Raw genomic sequence first — 23,683 nt, 5'->3', positions numbered from 1 at the left:
TTTAAGACAATATTATTAACTAGTATAAAGAAAGCAATTTTGGAACTGACTTATTTGATGTAATGAATTTTTAGAGTAAAGTAATTTTATTCAATGATCCGTGGAGGGGCAGGTGGTCTTGATCTGGGTTCATTTTATGGCTGACTGGGGAAAGAGGGGAGTTAGAGGCATTAAACAAAGTAATGTTCTTTGAATTTGCTAGAACATTTCCATGTAAATATATTTTGACAATAATAATACAGAAGTGATAAAGAAAGCAAGCTTGGTTTCCTCTCAGATCTAGCTAGGAATATTTCATATATACATTGCTATACACCCTACCATCTGAAGGACAGCAAGTGCCTTTTAGGAACAATATTCCTGCATGATGCTCTTTGAGATCTGTAACCTATTTAAAGTGACTGTTACAGTGAAACGCTTTGTTCCCATACTGCATAATATAAATATAATAGATAAAATTGCACCTAGTCAAGCAAGTTAATGACAGGTTGGACTACTTTGGATTTATTTTTTCATGTTATAGGTCAAAATGATATCATTTTGGGTTTGCTTGTTCTTTTTGCATATGTTTTGACACGAGATTATTGAATTTGTATGAAACCATGGCTTAGTCTATGCTGGAAAAGGATAGCGTGACTATCTATTATAATGAGGCAATGCCAGAAAGTCCTCCTAGTAAACACACATCTTTCCTGAATAATTTATCTGCAATATAAATCATATTCCTGGGACCATATTCCAAATTCAGTAAGGTGTTCTGGACTTTTGATTTTATTTTTTTTTTCCCCTCATGACTATATTCATACCAGGGCTTTCAGCAGCACACGAATTACTTCAGCAGAACTTGTTTCTGATGTGGACTTAACTAGTGTGTTGTCCAGACTCCATGCGCTTTCTTGTACAGTGAATTTGTTATTTATTAGTGTTGCCTCCTGTCTGCAGTCTTCCCTATTTTGCAAATGAAATAGATATTGATTAAGTTTAAATGCTGTGTAAGTTTAGGTAAGACGTATACCTGCAATTTGGTGATTTTTAGGAATCCTATTGTTACAATTGGTACTTGAACAGCCATAATGTCAAACTGAAGCTATTTTTGTATAGTAGTCTGCTCTGCAGACATTTACTTCTCTATGCGATGTTACATTCTGGAATCCCTTGACGTGAATTACTACTAATCATCTGCAATTTTTTCATAACAACACTTGTCTTCTCTACCATGAAAATTATTGTGGTTTTCTCCTCCTAGTTCCTTTTGTAATTTTTAAAATAATCTTTGTTTTAGAAATTCTTTAGATATAGTCCACATTGAAAGTTAATTAATAAATAATGTCACTTGTCTGTTAACAGCGCCTATCCAATGGCTCCATAGACTCAAATGATGAAGCCAGTCAAGTTGTTGAACTTCAGGAACTACTGGAAAAGCAAAACTATGAAATGGCACAAATGAAGGAGCGTTTGGCTGCTCTGTCTTCCCGGGTGGGAGAGGTAGAGCAAGAAGCAGAGACTGCCAGAAAGGAGCTCATTAAAACAGAAGAAATGAACAGTAAATATCAGAGAGACATTAGAGAGGTAAGGAGTTCACCACAGTCACCTCCTGTTTCTTGACTGCTGTTCCTGTGATGTGATAGCCAGTGCAAACTGGTAGAGGCCGATGGATACAGAAAGCAGAAGTTGAGCACCCATAAAGGCCATTGTACATAGAAAATACAAAACTTACATTAAGAAATAGTACTAGAAATCTCTTCATAAAACTGTGGTTCATAAAAGTGGGTCTGTATATTTGCAACTCTAATGGGAGGAAGGCCAACACCTTTCTGTTTTAGCATTGCTAGAGTGCATTCTGGCAAATTTGCAGCCATTTCAAGTTTTTAAAATGCACTCTGTTAAATGGAGGTGCTGGTCATGTAGATAGTCTAAAGTACATTTTTAAAACTTCTGGGCTGTTTTATAAAATGGTGTTGTTTATATAATCAATTATAATATTTACTCATGTGTGGTAACTTCATTACTCCTGTTATAATATGCTAGTCCCTTCTCTCAATAAATGGAAATATAATTCAGTTTTCCTTTTCTTTCCTCCCCTTAATTTTGTGGTGCTCTTTAGTATTCTCCAGAGTATCTTCTCTTATGTGGATGTTCTCAATATGTGTAGATGGTTGGATTCTAGAATCTATTTTAGTATTTTGAAATTAGAGTAGTTATCTTTCTGTTACACTGCTTCCTGCAACATAAATATTTCGTATGGATTTCTCAGTGTGTGTATGCACATGTATGTATATTTTTAACCTGTTATTTCTAGTATTCTGGAAGAAATGTTGCTTCAGAACTTTTGATGCCTGACACAGCCTCAAAGTGTCTTCACATCTTTGTACTTGGCCTCTTTTTAAATATTGTATCATTTTTAATGAGTTCCAAAAACTATTTTGCACTGATATGTCTCTCCTTTTTGACCACATGATTTCACTAAGGGTCTCTAATATCTCCACTCTCATTTACCTTTTGACAAATATTGCTGTTTCACGGATACTTGATTGCTGCTTGTTGTTTCTCCCTTAAATACCACATTACACCAGCTACAGGCTTACTTGTTTTCAGCCCTTTGCTTCCTAAGCGAAGTGGCCACTAATAAATTTTCATGTGGAATAATTACCAAGGATCAGTGCAAAAGCTGCTGTGAAAGGTATTTGTAAAGGTGGAAGTGCCTGTCTTCATTACTTCAGACTGCCACAAAAGAGTCTTCCCAATGCAGAAAACGAAATACCTGTGACAAGAAGTGTAGTTTAGTATTGTATAACTTGGATAAATTATTGGATTTTTTTTTTCTTGTGTTTTTTAATGAATTACATGTGTAATTACTATTTTTATGGTTTGGGTTTGGTTTTTATCATTTTGTTTGGTGTTTTTTCCCTAACAATATGCAAAAGGATTACCTGGATATGGTCCATTTTAGGACCAGCTATTTGGATCAATTTATATGTTCATTGTGTCACAGTTGAAAAATAATCTCACTTACTTCAATATTGCTTTCATAATTTAATATAACACAAACAGCAAGACATGCTCATCAGTAAATATTTTCATTGTAAAAGATTATGTGGCACCATGGAAGTCTTCTCAAGAGCCAGACACAAGTTTAAAACTACTAAAATTTTCTGCTTTCACTAAAATTAATTGAAGAGAAATAACCAATGGGATAGACAGACTAATGAATAGTCTATCTAAATTACAGCTATTAACTTCAATGAAGCCAGCTTATAATACATTAATAAAAACAGCTCAAGATTTTAAAGAAATCCTTATCTGTAATGCATATGGATCACATACCCATATATTATGGTTATGTTATATATCCAACATTGTGGTCACTAGTTGTTCTGAAATTTCAGGACTGCATGCTGTCTTCTACATGTATTTCAGCAGAAAATGTGAGCAGCACCCAGGAATAAGAGTAGAAATGTGCATATCCATTTCTTTCCCCAGATCACTGCACTATATTTCTACTTTTATGTAACTACAGCAGTTTTTCTACTTTCTAATCAAGCCTGTTGTTTAAGCAAACAAGTAAATGTGAGCTGCGTTTGCTGGTTTTTTGCACTGAAAAATATAGAAATTAGAAAAATATACAAAAGGTGAGGATTGTTTCTGTTTGGTCTACTCAACAGCTACTGCTTTAAATATCATAGTTACAAGAAATCCCAGATGAAATAAATTCTCCTTAAAACAGAAAAATTACTGCTGAGCGTACCTTACATCCGTGTCTACTGTTGGCATGAAAATTAAAATGGTATAAAATGATGTAGTATTTGAATTCCATGGTTCTTGATGGGGTTTTTGTCACCTTAGGCAATGGCGCAAAAGGAAGATATGGAAGAAAGAATAACTACGCTGGAGAAGCGCTACCTCAGTGCACAGAGAGAATCCACCTCCATACATGACATGAACGATAAGCTGGAAAATGAACTGGCAAACAAGGAAGCCATCCTACGTCAGGTGCAGTATCTGTATTAGTCGGTTGATTTCTTCTTTTGTGCTGAAAATTAATGCAAAAAAGGGGGCAGATCTACAGTAGGAGGTTTCCACTAGGTTAATCTGTTCATTTTTAATCAACAGATCAGTTAATCTAAAAAAAACCAAATTGTCCAACATCTCTAAGCTTCATATCAGCTACTACAACCATGAATATCAAATGAATGTGTACATTCAAGATTGTAAAATGTCTGTGTTTTCAAATAGTATCTTGCATAAATGTACATTATCACATCCCCTAAATGAAGGATTATCTTTGCTTCTTATGTAATGATTTTCTGAATTTTATTTTTAAACAAAATATTTTTTAAAAAATATAAGCAAAAGAAATTCCCTTCTGCAGGGAAGACCAACATTTGCATACAACAGATTCTAATGATTTCATGTATTAGTAGGGTGTAGATAAGATTTTACAAAGCTCAAAGATCCTTGACTATCTTTTAGAAAAGAGCATAACATGATTATGCGATTTTCTCTCATGGTACTGTGTTTCTACAGTGATTCCATAAGCTGAAGTGTAAAGTGAACAGAAAAAAAAAAGGTTTGTAACTTGAAGAATACAACGGGAACTGAAAGCTAACATGAAATGAATATAATTCAAACTGTAAAAGATTAAATTGATCCTCAGCCTCAGTATCATATTTCTGGTTTGTTTTTGTTTTTTTTTTTCACCTATCATGTCTTCAAACAATATAAAATGCTATATGAGAAATAAGCCTGTATGATCTGATAATCTCTGCTTCTGTGATTGTATGCAGATACATTTACACGCACATGCACACATCCCTCTATGTGTGTGTATATATATATGTCCATGACTACCTCTTCAAGGAAATCAAAGCATCAGAACTCAATCTCTCTGGCTTCTGCCAGCTTCCTTTGGCTGTTTTAAGAGGTATCTTCAATTGTTAGGAAAAAAAACCCCACCACCCAACTATGGAAAACTAAGGTACCTGAGTTTTTATTGCTGCCAATGTAAGTCATACTGTGCTGCAGAGGTCTACCTATTCAAAGCAGCAATCAGTTGAACTAGGCTTAGAATATATGCAGGCAGACTTAAAGTTGCTTTGCAGCATTGTGATGTGAAAAGCCTACCTTTTCATGCTTTACAAGGATGAAAAAGAATCTAAAAGCACACTCCTTTTTCATTATGTCTTCTATTACCTGGAATGAACAGGGAAGCAGGAAACGCTTGTCAAGCCATTAAAAAATTCCTAATCATGTGGTGTATCTCAGTAGGCCAGAAAATACTGCAGTTATCAAAAGGCTTCCTGTTTCTCTTTAATGGTTATCACAGATAAACAATTTCACTTCTGTAAAATAAGACTTAACTCTAGGTTCGCAATGAACAATACCACTGTAACCTTAAGCAAATAGCAACCAGGATATGATCATGAATGAATTAGCTGAGCAACAGTTTTAACATTTCCTAATATATGATTGGCATTTCTTTAGAAAACTGCATTTGGCAATTTGTTCATAGACCTTGCTGGGAATTCTATCCTTTTGGAATTGTCCTTCTGTCCTGTTTTAGCTCATACATAAACTCTCCTGTGAGATGGACACAATACTTTCATTTAGAAAAATCTCATTTTACTAGCACCAATAGTTTTATTTTGCTCGGATAAACAATGCATCCATCTGAGGAGCTTTTTGCTCATCTTCATTAGTACCACTTTACAACTAATTTTCTTCACCTTTGTATGATCTTTGAGCCTCAAATCACTTCTCGTTAGTGAGACCGGCAGCCTACACAGTTCCATGCTTGAGTTAATACCTTTCTAAGAAGTTCTCCCAGGTTGTGGAGTATCTATGCTTATGTAGTGAGTTTTGATCGCTTCCCTGATACCCAAGAAATTGAAGGAAAATCTTAATTCTGATTTTATTTTTTATACCTGTTTCTCTCTCCTTGACCTCCAGTTGGAAGACAAAAACAGACAGCTGCAAGAGCGCCTAGAGCTGGCTGAGCAGAAGCTGCAGCAGACAATGAGGAAGGCTGAGACCTTACCCGAAGTGGAGGCTGAGCTGGCTCAGAGAATTGCAGCTCTGACTAAGGTACTGCCCTGAGAAATAGGTTCTCTTCAGAAGGCCCCACTGTTTAACATTGATTTGCATCCTGATTCCTCACCTCAAGGACAAAACAGTAGTAGTATCAAGCTGATCTGAAAGGAGAAAAAGTTTCCTCATAAGTATGTGCCACAAGTTTAACCAGAAATGGTCTCAATGCCGTGTTTGCAATTCTTAGCATTTTGGTAATGGGAAAAGTCATTATCTGTAAGTTAGCCTAGACTATATTTACAAAGGAGTCATATAGTTCTAATACATCAGCATTGCTTAACCTAGGAGGATTCATTTTACTGTGTAAGAGTTTCTAATTTAAGGGGACAGGGGTGGGGGGAAGTCTCATTCCTACACCTACTTAGTTCTTCTGGATGTTTTCATATACCATGTATTTGAAACAACAACGATTTTCATTCCAGTAAGTGCTATAAAATCAAATCTTAATGGCAGCTGGGATCATTTGTATGACACAAATGAAGACAACTTGCAGTACATACTTAGAAGGTCTGTTTTGAATGATTCTTTGTATCAAATGTTTGCAAAGACAAATGTGAAATGCTGGGAGGACTTCAAACTGTTTTTTTTTTTTCTGATAAATTTATTATATGGCAGCTTTCTTGCAGAAAAAAAAAAGAAGATAAAAATAAATTTTCAGTAGTGTGGTTTTCATTTTTGGCCTCTAATACTTCCAGGTGTGCATGTAGTTAATGCTACAGCTGAGGTATTATCAACTTCATAATGATATATAATAATAATATGTTTATTCTTCATGTCTTAAAATCGGACAAAGAAAAATGCATTCAAGAGATGGTATTACATATCATTCTGATTTATCTAAGTTTTCCTTTTCTCTATTGCCAAGGAATGTTTCTAGCTATTTATGTGCCTAGCCATTTTTGTATTTGATGGATTTTTTCCAATTCTAATGTTTTTCAATTTATTGTGAAGCCTTAAGTGCTGAGCAGCTCACTAATGAAATCCAATATTTAAGTAATTTAGTTAAGAAGTAGAAAGAAAGAGAAGCTTTGGGTGTGTGTGTGTGGGGGGGTTATTATTTTATTAAGGCAAGATCATTATTCAGTAATCAAGATTTTGTGCTGTCCACTTTAGGTTTATGTGAATGGGTGGGAATTTGAAAGAGAGACTGAAAATGGTGGGGGGGAAAAAAAGAAGAATCAGCAAAAAGAGAGCTACATGAAATACCAAATAAATATCACTGCATTTTAATAAAAACTCAGGTGCACATAAGAGCAATCCCTTGGCATTTTAACTTCTTTTTTTCCAGTTGTTTCTGATTCAACAAATAATCACATATTGTAATGCCCTCAGTAGCTTAAAAAATTTGTTTTCTATTTTAAGAGGATTTTTCCTGAGTAATTTCTCCAGCAATTAGGCACCAGTAAGTATTTTGCAGTCTCAAGCATGTCTTTTCTTGCAACTGCATTTTTCCTTGAACATATATTAATGACAAATTTTGTAAGAAGAAATCCCATTTCAACCATGCGGAGCACTCAGGGATTTCCATGAGATGCTGTTGTTATTGTGACCATAAAGCTGCAGTATACATCTCCGTTTGTCTTACATTATTTCATGGGATGTGGTTAGAGAGCTGTGAACAGAGCTGATGCTCCACCCCATTTCACTTTGATGTACTTTATCAAAATTTTTGCCAAGCGGGAAACTCTAAGAAGTATATAAGACTGTAATGCTGGTTCTGTTCATTTCTCTGTGATTACACGAAAAACCAAAGAAATTGATTTTATCTTTTTGGAATACGTGACATGAAGAATGTCACAATTTAGCCAGTAGGCCAAATAAGCCTGTTTTATATGTCTTTTGTACAACTTCTTTGCAAACTGTAGAGCTTACTAAAGTGCTGGTTTGACAGCTCTGAAGTTCGAAGTCCAGTACTTTTCACGGATCACATAATGTAGCTCAGGACCAAGGAAGACATTGTCACTGCAGCTTACTTAAGTAGTTTTAAATTAGCTAGCTGGTGTACTGTTACCACACTAGCTTTTCAATGAAAGCTGCAAGACCTACCTAAGGGGCTGAATATTGCTTGATTAGTTTTGCCTTTGTTGAGCTTTGTGCCAGCATACACATTGTCAGTAGGGCTTAAATTAGCTGGCTTTGGACTATGCTAAGTCTGCCTACCTGAGCTATGGTCACTGCAGTGTCCATGTATGCCAAGTAAAAGATGACTGCCCAGAATCAGCTAGGCTTTCTGCACTGCAAAGAAAATCAAAACTGATTCTCCTTTCTTTTGTACTACCTCAATGAAAGTGGCTTCTCTGAGATTAATGAGGTTACAAACATAGGAAAGAGGTGAGTTAAGCCTGATATTTTATGCCTTTTTTTTTTAAAGGAAAGTAGTATGGGATAACTGGAAACAATGCCTGCTTCACTGTGGGTAAAATATAAGAGCAATCTTTTATGAACGAACATGTTCTGGATTGGAATGTGATTCCCCACCACCCCACCCCAAGTTTAAAATTTGCATGTTACAATTCTGCATTCAATTTCTTATACTCTCCCTCATAATAAATCTGGGTTGGGATTCTGCAAAAGAAGGAAGCAGAATGACATCTTTCTATGGTGTGAGTTTTTAAAACTAGCTGGTTTTCTTTTCATATATATATGGGCTAGTGAATGTCTTTTGCTACTTTTCCATGCCCAAACTAGTTCACAAGGAGTGAAATTCCAAAAGTTTGGACTATACAGTGAACTCAGATAAGTACCCATAAATATACCTGAATCATTTGAACTTTTCTTTGGCTTTGTTTTCACTGTGTTCTGCCCATTGAGTGAGCAACTGGAGGGTTAGTCAGCCTGTGGCAGACTAACCTGGAACAGCATGATCCCATGTACTGTGCTGTCCTGCCTGGCCGTCGCACTGGTATCTGTCTGGTTGTGACAAGTAGCACAGCTCTTGGCATGTATCCCAAGGTTTAGATTGCCATGACTCATTGAGCCACCCTGTACTCACAGTATTGGTCTGTTTGCCTGCCCTGGAGAAGAGGCAGTTGGTAGTAGAAAGAATCTCCATCCAATATTAACTAAACCTTTCTTTATCCTGTAAGAAGTTTGTTTTCCTCAGAAGAGACAGACACTGGAACATCTGGAATCTTCAGATGGTTAATCTGTCAAACACTGTTTCTCCTTGCATGTATTCAAGGAGGGGTCTAGTGGAGACAACCAGCATCTACCTCCTTCCATTCACTCACTCCCACTAGTAGTCACTCTCCCCCTCGGGTGCTTGTGCAACAGAGGTACCATGTCACTTCTCTGATCACAAGACAGCAGTCAGCATTTTACTCCATCGTTTGTCTATGCAGGTCACCAGGAATACCAACAGTGCTTTTTAGTTGCATTAGAGAAGCGCTGACATGGAGAAGAGGAAACCATAATCATAATAAACCACATTTAGCATAGTAACACGTTCAGCTTATTTTAAAGGTGATAAAAAATGACTTGAAAGTTGGAGGCAAGTGGGACACAATGCTTGTTTTGTGACAATTTGGGGATTTGGTTTGCATTAAGTAGGGAAGAAGCTGCAAGAAAGTGAAAAAAGGTCTGCCGTGGAAAGGATGTAAAGAGAGGAAGTTCTCCCACAGAAAGTGGATATGGTTAAGACAGAAACCTCTCTGAGTACAAGGGGGGGAGAGAAGATGATGTGTTAGCTGGAAAAGGAAGTTGATAAGTCTTCTGGGGGGGGGGGAAGGTAAAATCTTCTATGGGGATGGAAGCCTAAGAAACCTCCACATTTACAATGCGTTACTGTCTTCTCAAACCACCCCTCCTCTTATGCTTCCCTTTCCACAGAAGATTTTTGTCCTGATAGGAGGAAGAAATGAAAGAAGTAAGTTTGACAGAGCTAAATGGAGGGAGTTGCTTACTAAACCTGAGGTGTAGAAGCTGGTGGGGGAATGAAGGAAGGGCAAGAATGTGTGGTTATCTAGTGACTGAAAGGTTGGGTTTCAGAAAAGGGGGTGACTTAAGCCAACATATTTTGTCACATTTGTAATGGGTTAGAAGTGAGCATGTGAACAAGTAACTGATAACTTTGTGAGCTGTTGTGACTCAGTCACTGTGATCACCTATTTTCATCTTGAGTTGAGTAGCTCAATTCAGTAATGCATTCTTTCTTCTTGAATAACTCACTCATTCAAGGATAGCCAAAAGTATATGTGCCATAAGAAGCCAGTAGAAAATCTGGAGACAGCAGGTGTTCAAAAGCCAAGGTCTCAAAACTGTGGAAATTGGCTTGTACCATTAGGAAAGTTTAGATTTGTTTCTGCAGCTCAGCCTGAGGAAGAAAAAATTATAGCACCTGTACTGTACAGGTGCTTTCTGCATCTGAAATTGGGTTGTTTTTTTTTCTTCAACTAAGATGCAAAGACCTAGAAAATGTGCAGTGCCAACAGTAACAGCATGCAAAAGCAACATTTTTTTTTTTTGTGGGCGCATTAGCAGCAGGAGCAGAAGCAGAGTTTTAACAGGGTTAGAGAACAATAATACAAGCTGCTTCAGTGTTCCCTCAAAGCAAAATTTTCCCATTACTGGCTTATACTGGTTATTTCTTTGCTATTTCATAGCATACAGAGTGCAAAGTGAGCATTAAGACTCATGCTGGTATCTCATAGGGGTCACACATTGTTAGGTTTTGTCCATATATTTTTAATCCAGTCTAAAATACACAATTTCACTAATCTATTTATAACTGAATGTGCTGGCTAAATGTTTTAAATGCTAGTTGCTGAATACCACACCATGTGTCTTACTAATCCTCCTGTGCAGAGTACTAGTCAACAGGCATGCAAGTCATAGATTAAAAAGAAGACTGTAGGGTAAGGTCTGCCAAACAAGTAGTCACTCAAGTTCCACTTTAGAAAGTTTTTAACTCAATTAACTCTTAGCAAAGCAAGTTGGAAGAAATCCAGCTTCTGTTTATGAACCTCAGAATTCACAGTTGTCCCTTCTGTCTCATGTGTATCTGAAATTTTGCTACGGGAACATGACTAACACTGGTGTCTCAGCCTCTGCATCGTGCCTCAAACCACAAGGCAGAGACTGAGACATTCAATACCTTTGTGGTAGGCTCCCAAATCTGCCAGAGAGACTATTCTGGTGGGACTGTCTGAGGCTGACTAACACACATGGACAATAAAAAAGTGTAGCCGCCACAGGCATGTCAATCCTAACAATATGTCCTGTGCAGGAGGCATTTGGAAATCCCTTGGGGATTAGCTGAGTTGCTAGGTATTTTTGCCTCTTTAGGGTCTCTTTGAGACCCAGGTGGGGGCCTTCCTCAGCGTAAAGGGCAATGAGAGGTGTTGAAACCCTCATTTTGGGAGCATGTTGCAGCTAGGCACCAGGAGGTAGAGGGGCTGCTCTTTCCTACTGCAAGCCTTTGTCTACAGGTGGGTTTCTGCAAGTGAGAGAAAAAGGGAACATGTACGTGCATTTCTGTATCCCTAGCCCTTACAGAGAACACCCTTTTGATTCATGTCCCTGCTGCAGGGGCTGCTCATGCACTTGGCACCCAAGAAACAGTGGTTAAAATCCCTAAATAGCATTAGAGCCCCAGGTAGGTACTGCACCTGTGCTTGTCCTCTGCCAGACAAGCAGTTGAGCCTCATTGTTTAATGTCTCAGTTATAAAATAATTTGGTTCTTCTACAGTAATACAGAATAATGCTTTAGGAACAAACAAATGAAATGCGCATAGGTAAAGGAAACATAAAATGTTCAAATACATTTTAAGTGTTTAGAATAATGGCATTTATATTGATTCTAAGGCATAGGGAGTTTTAATTATTTTTAAAGTCTCTCTATCCTACCAAAGAGATGTAAAGGGAGATGAATGGGGAGATCAGCTCTGTTTTCTTTTATGCTGGAAAATGAAGTATCTGAGCCACATTCAGGAAGATTTTTTTTTTAACATATACTTTAATATTCTTAGTGAAATAAGTGAAAATTATCATGTAAAAATATTTATATAAATCTTAAACTATACCTTACTGAATTATTAAAGCAGTAGGTAGCTATGAAATAATGAAATTGGAGAGTTGTAAGAATCTTAAGAGAACATCATGTCTCAAGAATTTTTTTCAAGAATTTTTTCTTTATAAGAATTCAGATAATGTACATAATTCTGACAATAATTTTGTTCCTCCTCTTCCAAATAAGAGTTAGGCCTAATACCACAATTATTTTATGCATTGAAAAGACTGTTTCCTGCTAAGGAATAAGTTAAGTCATGGTTTGGACTGAAAAATCTATATTTTAGTTTGAAAAATAAATGTAAATGTTATAGCTGGCTAGACCAGCTTCTGAAGGACAGGTTATGACAGACAGCACCACATATCAGAACATTTAAATGAGATCCCCTTTGAACCTACAAGTATTAGTTTGGTTATCTTCATATTTTGCATTAACCTGCAATTAAGTGGATAGAAGCAGTGAAGATTAAATAACTTGCTTTTAAAGTTTGCAGTCAGCTAATGAAGCTTCTAGGTAGTTTAATTTTGTAGAATGATACCCCCAATGGGTTCTACATCTCCCTCAATGAAAATGGTTCCAAAAGAGGTAGAATTGCTTAAGCCTTCTCCGTCATCGGCTCAGAGCTTTGATGATTTCCAATCTTCTCCTGCCCCTTGGAGACACATTAAGGGAAGGCCTTGGACCAATAGTGGAGCCAGGACTCAAAATGGAGAAAAATCTATCTTTTACACAGGAAGATAAACCTTGGTCACTTTGTGGAAGGGATAGGATGATCTGGTTTTCTGCAATCATGGGGACTTAACTTTTTCAACCCTGTCTTTGTTTATTCAGTTGGGAGAGGAAGCAGTGCATTAGCATTTGTGTGCTGAAACAAACTAATATGTAAAGCTAAAAGATAAGATAAAGAAAATCATAAAGGGATTGTCACTGGTCCAAGTTGTAGTAAATAGATAAAGTAGTTTCAGGTAATGAATAAGTTAATACGCCTGCTTCATGATCAGAATGAGCTTAGTTACAAAGTATACTGACTTTCCCTTAAATTTTACAAGAATCTGAGTTTTGTAAATATACTTACTCTAAAAATCATAGTAGTGATCTTCAAAGTTAAGTATTATTCTTGTATCTATACAAAGCATGATTTTCTCATATGGGTGTGTTCATATCAAAAGCAACAGTTTATATTTATAAATCTCTAGATCACAGGCTTGTTTTCCATCTGATCTTTTGGTCCTGATAATACTACTGAGTTTAAGTTATGGGAAAATTAAGTTATGATATACATCTGGAATTACTTTGGTATCTATTCCTAATTATTCACATAAAACATTAGTAGACAACATTATGAAAAACAGGCTCACTAAAAATCCGGTTGTAAAATTAGTATTTCTTGTACATATTAAAGTTTGCTCATCTAAAGATGGAGTTCGGGATCTCTTTTTGAGAGAGGGTAAATCTGACAGAGTGAAATAGCATTTGACAAGCGTGAGCTCACAACTCAAAGTCATCGGTAGCACTGTCTATACGCCTTATGCACATTCCTGTTTCCATAGCAACAACTCCAATATAGCATTTCCCTTTCTTTAAGGGCTTTTTTTTTTCCATTTTGAACAATAACATAGACTTGTTTGATATGACAATAGCATGAATATTCATGTTTTGCAACAAATGACCTAATTAAGGTCAACTTCTATCAGAAATAGTAATGAATCTTTGGATGGATTACCATTTCTCTACTCAGTAATGACTTTTCATTCCTATTAATGAATTTTTATTTATAGGTTCTTTTATCTGATGACCTTGATCTTCCAAAGAGATCCACCAGGGTGGATCCTTTCAAAGGGATGAAAACTATATTGTTTATTTGGATGAAAAGGCTTATGTCGTGTATTCTAAAATGGAATACTAAAGCTTAAGCCTTGTTTCTTTTGATGTTATTTCTGTTTTCTAGAAATTAGGGAATGTACCACAACACTGCACGGTTCTGTAACTGACCAATCCATTAATCTAGTATTTATGCATTGTTTTCATTCCTCAAAAATGATAGAAGAATTATAAAGGACTTTCTGACATTGGCCTCAGAGTCCTGTTCTGGTGTTTAGTTTGCCATAATTCCAAAAAAACCCGTTAGATTAGACAGTATTGCTTTGAATCCACTCTATAGTAATATGTCATCAGCCAGCCATCACTAACCTTGAACTTCCATGTGTAGGTTGATAGCTTTTTTTAGCATTCCATTATTTTCAGTTTCTCCACATCAACTGCATCATATTCACCAAGTATCAGTGTAGTTTATTCCACGTAAAAATCTGTCAGTTAAAAGGATTAAATTTTCAGTCACGCTTTTCTTTTAAGCATTCTGTGCTGTGTTCTGTTCAGTGTCAGTGTCTTTAGTTCTGATTTTTCAATTTTGTCCCTCTCCTTTTCCTTGACTTGTTAGTCTGATCCAACCTCTTCTACCTCATCTGATGATTATCAATATGTTATGGAAGCTAAACTACAAGAAATGATCTCCATACGTAGGAAGGTAGTCCTACTGGACTTTACTTTCTATTGCTAAATAGAATCCATCTGATTTGTTTTCATTTTCTTTAACTTATTTTATTTTTTTTTTTATTGATAATCAACCATCGTGCAGTTCAGTGCTTCAGGAGCTTACAATTTTACGATGGCAGGTTTGTGTTCAAACCATGCACAGTCTGCATGTTACATTTGGCTGATTTCATTGCTCATAAATAACTCCAATGTTTTGCTGATGCTTGGATGTAACAGGCGTTTGTAGCTGACACATTTCAAGCAATGCTGTTCAGCTGCCTGTTTAAATAAAGTTTCTTTTCGGAAAACTAAGTTTGCAGTTAGTAGTAGCTTGCTTTATGTTTTGTTTAAACCTTACTGAGAAAAAAACTTACAAAGCCATTAAATTATAGAAAGAGTCTTTCTATTTTTTTGCAGGCAGAAGAAAGACATGGAAACATTGAGGAACGTATGAGACACTTAGAAGCTCAACTTGAAGAGAAGAATCAAGAACTTCAAAGAGTATGTGTATTGCAGACAAGTTCTGGGCACTTTTCTTCTTTTAATTTGTCAATATAGCACTGCATTATGCACTCCAGCACGCAAATCTATATACTGGTAAATGTTTTATTTATATCAGCGATGGCAGCATCTTCCCACTTTACTTAACCATCTTAATATACTAGTTTACATCAAGTTGCAGCTTTCAAAGGACTCTGCTGATACAAAAACAAATGTGCATTAATCAATAGCTGTAATTACATTTCCTGCGGAATTTCTTTAAATGGCTACAGTTACCATAATTTTTTTTTTTTATTTTTTAATGATACAAGTCTGTACTGGTTAATTTTGGACCCTACCAATCTGTCTTTTCTATTCTACATTAAAGGCAAGGCAAAGAGAAAAAATGAATGAGGAGCACAACAAAAGATTATCAGATACCGTAGACAGACTTTTGACAGAATCCAATGAGCGTCTGCAGCTACACTTAAAAGAGAGAATGGCAGCACTTGAAGAAAAGGTACAGTGCAAAGATCAGTATAAAGTTCAGCTTGATAAAGATTCTCCTGTTTGAAACCTGTTCTACTTTTATCGGGATGGAAACATCATGCTGATTTTGTATTATCAAATATTAGCATAAATGTGGTCTAACTCATGCATTCAACTCTGATTTCAAGAGTGCGTTCAAGAAGCTTTCCAGGACTACTGTGAACTGCCTATGCTGAATATTATGAGTCCCTGTTTTATCAGCGGGGAGTCTGATGAAGAGCTTGTAAAGGACCAGTGCGCGACACGGTACGAGGCAGTGAGGGAAAGTGGACAAGAACATTGGAATGGCCATGTTTCAGATGTGCTGTCATTGCAACATTTTAGCCTGCTGATTTTACCTCACTTGCTCTGGGCATTTTAATTTTAGAGTCCAGTGAATATGAACTTTACTAACTTTTACATTAAGTCTACATGTATATGGTGACAGCTGAATATTTAACATTTCCCTAATTTCTTTCTGGTTTAGCTATATTTTATTTTTTCTTTTAATTCCTAGAATGTTTTGATTCAAGAATCTGAAAGTTTCAGGAAAAATCTGGAAGAGTCTTTACATGACAAGGTACTATGAAATACTGCAATTTTATCTGGTTTTATCAAAAGTTATATATTTATTATTTTTAAATATGTATACAGTATGTTAATTATCCAACTAGCTTTTGAAATCTTCCTGGCATCAATGGTAATTCCTTTAATCACCCAGATGTCTTAACTAGCCTTTGAGGGTCTCTAGCAATTGTTCTGAGCTAAGTTTATGGTTGAGATCCTAGCCTCAGGAAGGCAATACTAAAATTCATATTGATTTCACTGGCTCTGGAATTTCTGTTCTATCAGTTTTAATTCTGAAAAACTCTTGTTTAAAAGAGATGTATGCATAACAGTTTACACTTTCATAGTGAAGAATGTAACTTCTTGATTTGATGCAATTCTTCTTAACAGGTGCAATGGCATTATGCTAAATATAGCTGAAAGTGGCCTCCTTAGTTCATTGCAAATTAACCCCTAATATTGTTTAGTGAATCAGACAAATAAATTATAAATATTTATTCCAATCCCAAATGTTAGGATTTTGTTTTGAAGTTATGCTTGCCTTGAGCACAGTAGGATGCACGAATGTATCTGCCTTCAGCTTCACAGAAGTGGTTTTGTAATGTATCAAATCCATTTAAAAGAGATTGTATAGAATTTACAAAACATAGGTCCATTCGATATAAATATAATTATCTCATATGACGCTCAAAATCAAGAATTTTGAGAAAAATAACAAAAGAAGTATCTGTTCAAATAAATTGTTATTTTCATCTACATTTTGATAACCTTGTAGAAAGGCAGGGAGATTAAAGTCCCAAAAAGGAGTTTGTAGTGCATTTTAAAAAAATAAAAATTCCCTGTTGTACTACCACAGTTATAAGGTGACTCAGCTGTCAAAAAATCAGGATCATACTTCACCATCAAGTTAGATGACAAAAAGGCCAGAAAGGACTTTTCTAATCCAGTGTCAACTGAAACAAAATTTTATATCATTTTGCTACCAGGTAATCTAAACCTGAATTATGGATACAGATTTTGTCTGTGTAAGTAAGGTATTTTGCCAATGTTATCTCCAACATAACTTTATTGTTTTAATAGTGTTAGAATGGAAGTGAATATAGCAGCTAATTCTTTTTCAGTCTGTTTCCTGGCTTGAATGTTCATATCAATTCTTGACAAAGATGAAAAATTTGGTACACAAATCTACATTTGTATTGACAGTATTTTTGCAAAGATATTTTTATTTATCATATTTATTGATTCTTGCTTAAGGATGGGAAGTTAAATGAATAGGGCACCTCCATTACTACTCTGTGCAATTGATGGAGATATGTGGTTGTGTGTGAATAGAACTTAGGTCTGACTCCACAACTTCTAAGTTCCCACTTTGAAAGGTTTATTTGTTCCATGTCAATGAAGAAACTGATGAAGCTATTTCAGATGCATGGGCATAACATCAGGTATTAATTATCTCTAAAAAACTAGCAAATGATACAAGTAGAGTAGCCACCAAGTCATCTCCTTTATTCAACCAAGAATTAGGGTAAAAATATTGTAATAAGAATTACTGAATCTGATAGTAATTAAGTGCAGATAGCTACCTTCCCTTCCTAGAATTTTGGAAGCCTGAATATTTTAAACTCTAGGAACAGCAGCATCACTTCCTCATCCCATGTTGTTTCTTAATTTGTTTTAAAAGTCTTTGATTTCATTGTATCAGTAGACTATTGTTATTTGTAGAATTTGGGAACAGTGTTTTTCTTCCTAGTGGTTGCTGTCAATAGCCTTTTTGTTAGCTTGTTCTAAAAATCCAATTTTTATGGCACTCTGCCATTTTTTACCAGTAGTACCTCATACTGGGGTTCCATCAACTCCCAAGAGCAAGCTGTAAAGCTGCAGTTCAATAAAGCACTTAAAATGTGGTTGTCTCTAAGTCTATGTCTCTGTTCATAACTAAAAAGGCCAGGATGCAATCTCTGTCTCTTAGAGGGCTGAACTATACCTGGCATGGAGAGTGCAGTTAGTGCACGAATCGGTGCTCATTCTTTTCCTGACCCTAGATGTATAAGAAGAAAAAAGTAAGTTTCAAGAACAAACCTGTCCTGCCATCTTCTCCAGCTAGTGGAAAACCACTAAAGAGTGCTATACAACCTCCTCTTGATGCATGCCTTATTAGCGATAATGAGACTTGAATGAGTTCACTGCCTTTTCTTATTACGGTCAGTGCTACATTAGGTTTATCTTACTTGTTGAGCTTTACAAGAGCAATATCTCACAAAATAAATGTATTTTTATTACAAGTAAGTATATCATACTATTGCCATTTCCAGGAAAGACTTGCTGAAGAAATTGAGAAACTGAGATCTGAACTGGATCAAATGAAACTGAGGGCTGGTTCTTTAATCGAACCCACATTGTCAAGGTAATATTTAATGACAGAAATTTCCTCACTTTGAGTTGAACATAAACATAAATGTTCCAGCCTTTACAACAGGGATGTGTTCAGGCCATGCATAAAAGTATCATGTATTTCTTTTAAAAAAAGTAAAATCTGTGCAGTGATTATTACTGTTGCTTTTCACTTTTTTCATAGGTAAATGGGGCCTTGTAGCAGTAAGTATACACTGAAATATTACTGAGATTAAGGAAATTCTTTTAAATTATGGAATGTTTTCAAAATTATGTCCAGATACCCTGGGGTTTTTTCCCCAGGAGAGCTTAATAATAAAGTTGAAACCATCATCTTTAATGGTGAAACTAATCAGCATATTTATGATCATATTTATTATATCAAGTATATCTAATTTTTTTTTTTTATTAGAAAGAAGTAACTCAGCTTTGCTTAGTGTGTAAGATCTTCAGCTGAAGATGAAGGCAGTATTCAGAGAGATCTGAAAATATCATAACACAAGGTTAAACATCTTTGTGGCAGAAAAGCGATAGGGGAACAATAGTGAGACAGGTATCGCACAAGTAGCTGCCAACAGCTAAAATTAGTTTATAATCCTAGACAGCCAGCCATTCTTGCCTAAAAGTACCTCTCAAAATAAAATTATAGTACCCCTCAAAATAAAATTATAACATTATTGATAATTGTGTGCCATGTTCTGTTTGCATGACAAGCAACTTGTTAACTTTTAAAACCTGCCAGCCAAAGTTCATGGATCAAGACTAAATTCAGAGCACTGTAATCCTCTAAAATTATTCTTGTTGGATAATTTTTTTGCTTGCATCAGGTATTGTCTGCCCATTATTTCCTCAGACATCTTGATCAGTACCTGGACATGGTTTCTCCCTCAACATTTTATTATCTCTTGGAATAACATTTTTCTATGCATGGAGAAGAGTAAATAACTGAAATTTAGAATATGATTCTGGTAACTGTTCGAATTTTTGTTCCTTTGGGAGTATAAGTGTGGCCACAGGCACAGGACATGGACTATTGAACTGCTGGAACAAAGAGCAGAGATGTTTTTGGAGCAGCCACCCTTGGTGAACAGCAGCCTTTCTTGCTGGGTAGATGAGTATCATTAGCTTGTGCTCTGTAAATAAGAGTCTGATTAGCCCTTTTCAAAAGGCTGTTTGAACTTGATAAGCTGTCTAAATGTCTTGGGAATTCATCAGGTTCCCCCAAACCAGTATATTTCCCCATCCATGACCCCACCTTGCGAAGCTGCAAGCCCTCTCAGGAATAGGGAGGTATCAGCATTAAATACTTACTGTTCTAAGCACATATTCAGTTCTGTATTTGCAGGAGTTTGCTCTTTCAGCAGAAGAATAATGTTAAAGCTGGTCAGCAGATAGGTATTTGCTGCCTGAGACTGGAACCTGGGCTGTTACTTTTCTCCTGCCAACTTGATGCACAAGTACCAAGTAGTATCAATTATCAGAGCAAGGTTCTATTACAGCAAATATGGTACAAACACAGAAAATAAAAAATAGTCATTGCCCTAAATGGGTTACTATGTAACAGATTAGAGACATACAGACAAATTAAAATATAAAAACCCAAAGGATTATTGTCTGGTGTTGTAGATGGAGGGCTTAGGACATTTGTAGGCCAACTGTTGTTAAGGTTTTTTTATTGGTATAATTAAAAAAGTGAGTTTAATATTATGGAAGTTCCTACCAGGCATGATGGGAAGTGTAAGAGAAGATAAAGTGATGGTTGTTCAGAAAAGGTAATTTATGACAACAGTATGAGCTCTGATGTATGCTCTACCCAAAACCTAAATTCTAAAACATTATTCAGTATCTGTGACATTTTTATGTACCTAATTTGATTACTATGGCATGTGTTCACATTTCAGGAATTTTGGTCCTTTTTTTTTTTTCTTACAGTTTTTATTTTTTATAAAGCAAACTGCATTACTGCTTGAAATCCTTTCATTATTAGTTTAGATTTGCCACAGTACTTATAAAACCAGACAGTAATTACATTTCTTCATAAAACTCTTCAAAGCACCTTGTAGTAGAGGCTTTAATGTTTATCATGTCTTCGCATTTCCCATTTATCAATATATGGGCATCACAGTTATATTTTATCTTTCACTTTTACTTTAATAAAGTGATGTTTAAATTTGAGACCAATGCTTCAATCTTCCAAGTATGAGTATGTTTTAATTAAAATTAATTTCTTCTCAAGGATAAGTGAATCTCTCTGTGTAGAAAAAAAGACACAGAACTAGAGCTCAGGAAAACAGTCATGCTTACACCCTGCAGTTTTCAGCACAGATATGGTGGCCAAGAAGGCTAAGGGCATCCTGGCTTGTATCAGGAATAGTGTGGCCAGCAGGAGCAGGGAAGTGATCATGCCCCTATACTCGGCACTGCTGAGGCCACAACTTGAATACTGTGTTCAGTTTTGGGCCCCTTGCTACAAGAAAGACATTGTGTTCCTGGAACATGTCCAGAGGAGAACAACAAAGCTGGTGAAGGGTCTGGAGCACAAGTCTTATGAGGAGTGGCTGACGGAACTGGGGTTGTTTAGTCTGGAGAAGAGGAGGCTGAGGGGAGACCTTCTCGCCCTCTACAACTGCCTGACAGGAGGCTGTAGTGAAGCAGGTGTTGGTCTCCTCCCAGGTAATGGGTGATAGGACAGGGGAAATGGTCTGAAGTTGCACCAGGGGAGGTTTAGGTTGGACATTAGGAAATGTTTTTTCACTGAAAGGGTTGTTAAGCTTTGGAACGAGCTTCCCAGGGAAGTGGTTGAGTCCCCATCCCTGGAGGTATTTAAAAGATGGGTAGATGAGGTGCTTAGGGATATGGTTTAGTGGTGGGGTGGCAGTGTTAGGTTAACGGTTGGACTTGATGATCTTAAAGGTCTTTTCCAACCTAAAGGATTCTATGTTTCTATGATATATGTGCTTTTCTGAATTAATTCCTTAATTCTGGAAAGCAGACATTCTCTTAGTTAGCTTTTTTTATGTCTAGGATTAAAGCTATTTTTCTATTGAACATCATTATTTTCAAAGTGAAAGAAGTGTTTAAGAACAGTCTTATTCCCATTCTGTTTCCCATAACTGTTAAATAACATCACTGTGAACCCTATAAGTTGTCTGTAGGTGACTGTAAGCATTTTTCCCTAGTTTAAAAAAAAAAAAAAGCAAGTACAATAGTAAATTCTCATTTTATGCTCTTATAGATAGTGAAATGTCAAACATTTTTTAGGAGTCACTTTAAACAAATACGTATGTAGGTGTCTTATTAGCATTGTATTTGTTGCATTTAATTTTTCTGCTATACTCATGCTATTCGTATAATTTTATGTGGAGATTGTGTATGTGTTAAGAAATAATAGAAATTGTTTAGGTCTCCGTTGCTGTGGCTGAATGCTCAAATGGTGGGTACGTGGAGCCTTTGCTCTTCTGACTGTGCTACACAGCCTGCGGGCAGGATGCTTCTACCGCACCATGCAGGGAACTTCTACTGCTGCTGTTTGACCAAGGACAGAAAGGCCAAGGACCGTTGTATGCAGCCAAGAAAAAATATGCTGAAGTCATCATGTATATGCCCCTCCACAATGTCCCAAGACTTACCAGGACTACAGGGAAAACTGGGAGTTAAAACTCTCAAAAGCATCATCAAATAAACATAAACCATTCATAACCAGTGTTATATATCGCACTGATATTTTCATAATGCGGAGCACAGAAGTACAGCAGGAAGGTGTTACAGATATTCTCACTCGTGAACATGTTAACATGCTTACAGTAACCTCAGGCGTATCTATTCAGGAAAGTAATGAAAGGAAAATATTCAAGATAGCACATTCAGCAACCAGTTCTGTTAATTATCTTGACCTGAAATCCGCTTGTTTTTTCATACTGTAATTTTGGACAATGAATTTTCTATGCAAGTCCTTCATTTTGAAAAACCAACAACTTGATTCATTTGCTTTCTTCCTTAATTTTATTGCAATATGATTTCAGTTTTCACTTTTAGATTATATTTTGTGCCATGTTTTTTGAAATTTATTCTGATAGGTAATTGTTTGTTTGTTTAAAAATATGTATCTGTGTAGACTGAAGGTCATTGGACTATTGCTATTGTTATTACTGTTACTCTCTTAGTCTACTTCTGTGGCTCTTTTTATAGGCCTCACCTTGACACATCAGCAGAGCTGAGGTATTCTGTGGGCTCACTGGTTGATAGCCAGTCTGACTATCGGTCAACTAAAGTGATAAGGCGACCTAGAAGAGGCCGGATGGGTGTACGCAGAGATGAACCAAAGGTTAATCCCCAATTTCTTCTCATATATTACCTGATAAGATAACGTATTTCAGGCTCTTAAGCTTACAGCTTGTTTCCAGAAAACAACAATATCAACAAAAAACCCCAACAACACACCAAAAAAACCCCAAACAAAAAATCCAAATAGCTGGGGGTTTTCCTATACATACTCAGACAAGTGTACTGTTGTACTAAAATGAAGGCAGAAAAGGTTAAAGTTCAAGCATACTTGACTGTCGTCTTTTCTGGGTATGTTTTTGTGTAAATTATCCCAACAGTTAATTCTACACAGTATTAGAAATTATGTGAAAATACTTTACATCATGTGCGGTAATATTGCAAGTATTAATGGTGAATTAATCATTGAATAAGTATTCTTAAATTTTAGTTGCTTTCCTTTCCCATTTTATAGAAGTTCAACTTTGCAGTTGTTTTCCATGGAATAAGCCATGTACATCCTAATTCCTGCTCAGGTAAAATCACTTGGTGATCACGAGTGGAATAGGACTCAGCAGATTGGCGTTTTGAGCAGCCATCCATTTGAAAGCGACACTGAAATGTCCGACATCGATGACGATGATAGAGAAACACTCTTCAGCTCCATGGACCTCTTGTCACCAAGCGGCCATTCTGATGCCCAGACTCTGGCCATGATGCTTCAGGAGCAGCTAGATGCAATCAATAAAGAAATCAGGTATGTAGCCTGAACCAGCTGTGATGCACTTATGGTTACAGCTTCAAGCTTTCTTTAGTGCATGAGTTCAGGTACC

At 36.3% G+C, this 23,683-nt stretch overlaps 1 protein-coding gene across 3 annotated transcripts in view; it reads left to right on the top strand.

Moving 5' to 3' along the window:
• PPFIA2 (PTPRF interacting protein alpha 2) overlaps positions 1 to 23,683 on the top strand; it is a 333,320-nt gene that overhangs the window by 264,960 nt on the left and 44,677 nt on the right. For all 3 annotated transcript variants that reach the window (XM_035901684.1, XM_035901686.1, XM_035901685.1), the window contains 9 exons: positions 1,348 to 1,569; positions 3,844 to 3,990; positions 5,947 to 6,081; positions 15,042 to 15,125; positions 15,493 to 15,624; positions 16,150 to 16,212; positions 18,512 to 18,603; positions 22,779 to 22,914; positions 23,387 to 23,607. In XM_035901684.1, the coding sequence (XP_035757577.1) occupies positions 1,348 to 1,569; positions 3,844 to 3,990; positions 5,947 to 6,081; positions 15,042 to 15,125; positions 15,493 to 15,624; positions 16,150 to 16,212; positions 18,512 to 18,603; positions 22,779 to 22,914; positions 23,387 to 23,607 (1,232 nt within the window). The remainder of the gene's footprint in view (positions 1 to 1,347; positions 1,570 to 3,843; positions 3,991 to 5,946; positions 6,082 to 15,041; positions 15,126 to 15,492; positions 15,625 to 16,149; positions 16,213 to 18,511; positions 18,604 to 22,778; positions 22,915 to 23,386; positions 23,608 to 23,683) is intronic.

This window comes from Egretta garzetta, unplaced genomic scaffold, assembly GCF_000687185.1.
Source record: "Egretta garzetta isolate BGI_Z169 unplaced genomic scaffold, ASM68718v1 scaffold68, whole genome shotgun sequence".
Taxonomy (NCBI): domain Eukaryota; kingdom Metazoa; phylum Chordata; class Aves; order Pelecaniformes; family Ardeidae; genus Egretta; species Egretta garzetta.
The sequence above is the reverse complement of the archived record's forward strand: the minus strand, read 5'-3'. Positions and strand labels throughout refer to the sequence as shown.